Here is a 5,000-nt window from a genome sequence, read left to right as displayed (position 1 = left end):
ACCGTCCGCTCCATGCCCTCCTCCCCATCCAGGAAGATGTACGGTGGAGGAGGGACGCGAGGGATGGTCGATCCGGGCAGCGCCACGTTACCACGGGAACTGTCTGGGGTGGGGCGCTCCGGCGCTCTGTGCACCAGCAGCAGCGCCATCCTGGAGAGGAGGGACGTGAAGCCAGGTGAGAAGCCTGCAGGTCCACAGCTGCTTCTTAAATGATCACTCAGCCATGATTAAATTGTATATTTATTTTATTATCTTTGTAAAAAATCTGTCAAATTCAGTGAACTAAACCATCATCCTGAGACCCTCGAATCAGAGAAGGAAGAGCAATAAATAGAAGTATTTACAGACTACATCAGAGATGAAGTTTAGAAACTCACATGCTGCAGAGCCCTGATATGACCAGGACCAGGATTAATGGGTTAATAGGTTAATTAGGGGACTAATGAGGGGTCAGAGGCCCATTACATGAAATCTGCAACCTGCAGCCTGACAGGATTGTCTCTATTTTGGTACTTTAAACTCATCAAAAGTAACATCACACTTACTAACCATGCATGGCCACAGGGGAGGAATAAAGAACTTTGTGGAAAATGTTGCTTGAGCTGTGTGTAAGTGTCCCGGACCTATAAACCCTCCGTGCACCACAGAGACCATATACAGCCACAGAGTTAAGTGTTTGAATATTAAACTCATGAAACATGACATTACATATTACATACATTGAAAACGTAGCATTTGTTGCTTCACATGTCCTAAAAACTGGCCGACAACATCCAAAATCATTAAAAAAAAGACTGGAGACTTGACTTACATGTGCAGATGTCTCCTGGTAATATGTTGCACATGTAAACACCTGATCCTGGTTTCCTGGTGAAGGACGTCGTGGCCGAGACAGTGATGGTCAAGAGGATGCAGTTGTTTCATGTATACAACAATGCGAATAATCTGATTCCTCATGTTTGTTGTAACAGTTATATCAAAATCATATCAAATTAAAAAAAACTAGAATTACTGCCTAGCAGGGGTCTTCATCCGCTAACCACAGAAGCTGTAGTTTACATTTATATCTGTCCAAACCATGTAGATATTGAACTCACAGTCACCTTGACCTTTGACCTTTATACAGCAAAATCTTATCAGGTCATTGTTGGTACTAAGTTAATGGTTTTTAAAGTTAAAACACGTTCCCCTCGAGATGTTCTGCAAATATTACATACATAAAAATGAGTGTCAGGTGACAGTGACTTTGACCTTTGACCTTGATGCCGAGTGAATGATTATGGCGCATTTGAAGAACTTCCATCCAGGCGTTCCTGAGATATCATGTTTACAGGAATGTGTTGAATTGGGGTCATGGAGACCTTGACCTTTGACCTTTATCCTACAAAATCAAATGAGTTCATCTTTGGTATCAAGTGCGGCAACAAAATAAATCTTCCATTGAGCCTGATAGTACGATCACCATGATAACGCATTGATACTAGAATCCAGTGAGTTTATAGAAACATTTGACCTTTATATTTAACACACAGCAGCAGCAGTGAAAGAACAGTGAAGTCCACTCATTCATTATTTATAGTTTCCTCAGTGAATAGAATTAAATACACGACACTGAGACTCCCAGAGGTCATTACAACATATTTAATCCTCCACATGTCATGTTTAAATGTGAGAACAGAGATCGCTGCTGACAGAAAGATAAAAGTGTGACCAATAGATGTTCAGCAGGGACTCTGATCTTCTGCTCGGGATAATTATCGTGCTCAGACGTTTGCTTCGATTTGGACTGAAGTGTTACAGAAATGAAACGGCCGCTGCAGGACGGACGAGACAGATGAGTTCAGGGTTCTTTGGAGAGCAGCTGCTCAGCAGCAGGTTCTGTCCACAGAGCAGAGGTTACTACAGGAACCGACACAGCGTCACATGGAGCTGGGAGTATCGAAGCCACGAGATATTAAATCGTGCGCACGATTTAATATCTCGTGGCTTCAATAAAAAAGAAAATGTCTCGCTTTGGCCACTCCCACTCTAGATCAGAGATCAGTTTATATACACTGCTCCAAAAAATAAAGGGAACACTTAAACACCTCAATGTAACTCCAGTCAATCCCACTTGTGTGAAATCAAGCTGTCCAGTTCGGATCAACACTGATTGAGGATCAGTTTCACCTGCTGTTGTACAAATGGAACAAACAGGTGGAAATGAGGCAATTATCAAGACAACCCTATAAAGGAACGGTTCTGCAGGTGGTGACTACAGACCGTTTCTCTGTCCTCGTCCTTTCTGGATGATTTTTGTCCCTTTTGCATTTTGCCAGTGTCCTCACCACTAGAGGGAGCATGAGGTGTCTCCAACCCACAGAAGTTGTTCAGGTAGTGCAGCTCATCCAGGATGGCACATCAATGCAAGCTGTGGCAAGAAGGTTTGCTGTGTCTGTCAGCACAGTGTCAAGAGGACGGAGGACATACCGGGAGACAGGCCGGTCCACCAGGAGACGTGGAGGGGGACGTAGGAGAACAACAACCCGGCAGCAGGACCGCTATCTGCTCCTTTGTGCAAGGAGGAGCAGGAGGAGCGCTGCCAGAGTCCTACAAAATGACCTCCAGCAGGCCACTAATGTGCATGTTTCTGCTCAAACTGTCAGAAACAGACTCCATGAGGGCGGTACGAGGGCCCGACGTCCACAAGTGGGGTCTGTGCTTACAGCCCGACACCGTGCAGGGAGACCGGACTTTACCGGAGAACACCGAGATCGGCAGCTTCTCCGTCGGCGTCCTGCGGTCTTCACGGACGAGAGCAGGTTCACACTGAGCACATGTGACAGACGTGACGGAGTCTGGAGACGCCGTGGAGAACGTTCTGCTGCCTGCAACATCCTCCAGCGGGACCGGTTCGGCGGCGGGTCAGCGACGGTCTGGGGAGGCGTTTCTTCGGAGGGCAGCGCAGCCCTCTGTGTGCTAGCCAGAGGTACCCTGACTGCCATTAGGTCCCGGGATGAGATCCTCAGACCCGTTGAAGACCATCTGCTGGTGCAGCGGGTCCTGGGTTCTTCTGATGCAGGACAATGCTCGGCCTCATGTGGCTGGAGTGTGTCAGCAGTTCCTGCACGATGAAGGCATTGATGTTATTGACCGGCCCGCCCGTCCCCCAGACCTGAATCCAATCCAGCACATCCGGGACATCGTGTCTCGTTCCGTCCGCCGACGCCACGTCCACTGCAGACTGTCCGGGAGTGGACCGATGCTTTGATCCGGGTCTGGGAGGAGAACATCCGTGGTCTCATCAGGAGCATGCCCAGGCGTTGTAGGGAGTGATACAGGCACGTGGAGGACACACACACTACTGAGACTCATTTGGACTTGTCTTCAGGAATCTCCACAGAAGTTGGATCAGCCTGTGATCTGATTTTTCCACTTTTATTTTGAGTATGATTCTGAATCCAGACCTCCATGGGATAATGATTCTGATTTCCATTGATCATTCTGATGTTATTTTGTTCTCAACACATTCCACTATGTAATGAATCAAGATTTGAACTGGAATATTTCATTCATTGAGATCTAGGATGTTGTTTCAGTGTTCCCTTTATTTTTGAGCAGTGTATAAAGAGACAGTACAACAGTCTTTTTCCTCTCAGCATGAAGTTTACCTGCTTCAACTGTTAGTTGATCAACTATAAAATCCATAACATCCTCAAAGTTAACATGTTGCTAACGATATAATCCACAAGCTCTCAATATCATCGTTATTGTCTTTAACTAAAAATAATCCTTTACTTCCCCAATTTTAGTGCGCATGATTTACTCATTCGTGGGTACAATTAACATTTTCTTAAGGCCACTCGGGGTCTGTCCACGGCTCTGTTGGACACCTGTAGAGGTTAGTGGTGCAGCAGGTTATGATGGGAGGCTGGTGTGGTATCTTGGTGACGTTCATGTCCCTCAGTGGGAAGACAGGCAGGGTCAAATGTCAGGATATCCAGAGGTTGCTGACCGCATGGAGTTTCAACCAAGTGACTTGTGATCACTCAGAAAAAATAGTTTTATTTTAATAGCAACATTACTTCAAATTTGGTTCCATCTCTGATCCCCAGACATTTTCTGCATTTATGGAAAAGAAAAGGCTCAAGTATTAATATCTGACTTGGTCCAACATCTGAAGCTCATGCTGTGAAATTATGAAGGAAATTTCAGTTATTTCTTTATACAATTAATGGATAAAATGATTAATTTAACTAATTGAGAAAACAGATTAACCGATAGTGACAATGTAATTAGCCATCAGGAGTCTGTCTCTCCACAGTCTGATTACTTCACTGTCAAACCACAGTTACACACGGAAGAAGTGTGATCAGCTGATCTACAATCATGGATCCAACGGACCTGTCGTAGATCGATTTAAACCTCTTTCTGAACCAATAACTCAGGACGTCTGTTCCTCCGTCAGACCTCCGTCAGCCTCATTTCTTACTTGCAACACTAAAACATAGAGAAGGTGTTTTTGTTTCCTGACACCTCTCTCTCTGTGTGTGTGTGTGTGTGTGTGTGTGTGTGTGTGTGTGTGTGTGTGTGTGTGTGTGTGTGTGTGTGTGTGTGTGTGTGTGTGTGTGTGTGTGTGTGTGTGTGTGTGTGTGTGTGTGTGTGTGTGTGTGTGTTAGATGAGGACGTTGGTTGCAGCATGGCCCTGGTGCTGCGTGCTGAAGGAGGACCACATTGCCCAGACTCCTACTGCTCCTCCCTGCAGGACGGAGGAGGAGGAGGAGGAGGAGGTCGCCTCAGCATCTCCTCTTCCCAGTGTAGCGCTCCTCCCTCTCTGTCTGCAGACATGGTTGACGCCGGGGTCCACGGGGTCCACGGGATCCCCGGGGGGCTGCAGCAGTACCGCGCCTCCGTCAAACCGCTGATGGGCTACGGAGAGAACGTGGAGCACCAGACCCGTTCCCTGCACAGGTACACTCACCTGATCCAGACACACTGGGGTCCTCTGGAGACACAAAGAG

The 5,000-nt window shown here is 46.6% G+C and overlaps 1 protein-coding gene across 1 annotated transcript in view; it reads left to right on the top strand.

The window, feature by feature from the left end:
• The window catches only part of kiaa1217 (KIAA1217 ortholog), a gene marked incomplete at its 5' end in the record, with an annotated part of 46,762 nt that overhangs the window by 99 nt on the left and 41,663 nt on the right, over nt 1-5,000 (top strand). Inside the window, 2 exons of the mRNA XM_069724661.1 lie at nt 1-175; nt 4,659-4,950. The exon at nt 1-175 is cut by the window's left edge and continues 99 nt beyond it. Of these exons, the coding sequence (XP_069580762.1) occupies nt 1-175; nt 4,659-4,950 (467 nt within the window). The remainder of the gene's footprint in view (nt 176-4,658; nt 4,951-5,000) is intronic.

This window comes from Brachyistius frenatus, unplaced genomic scaffold, assembly GCF_029030835.1.
Source record: "Brachyistius frenatus isolate BFR_SWC_R1_liver_20210118 unplaced genomic scaffold, ASM2903083v1 Contig_389, whole genome shotgun sequence".
NCBI lineage: Eukaryota > Metazoa > Chordata > Actinopteri > Embiotocidae > Brachyistius > Brachyistius frenatus.
Note: the sequence above shows the minus strand (reverse complement) of the source record. Positions and strands in the feature narration are given on the sequence as shown.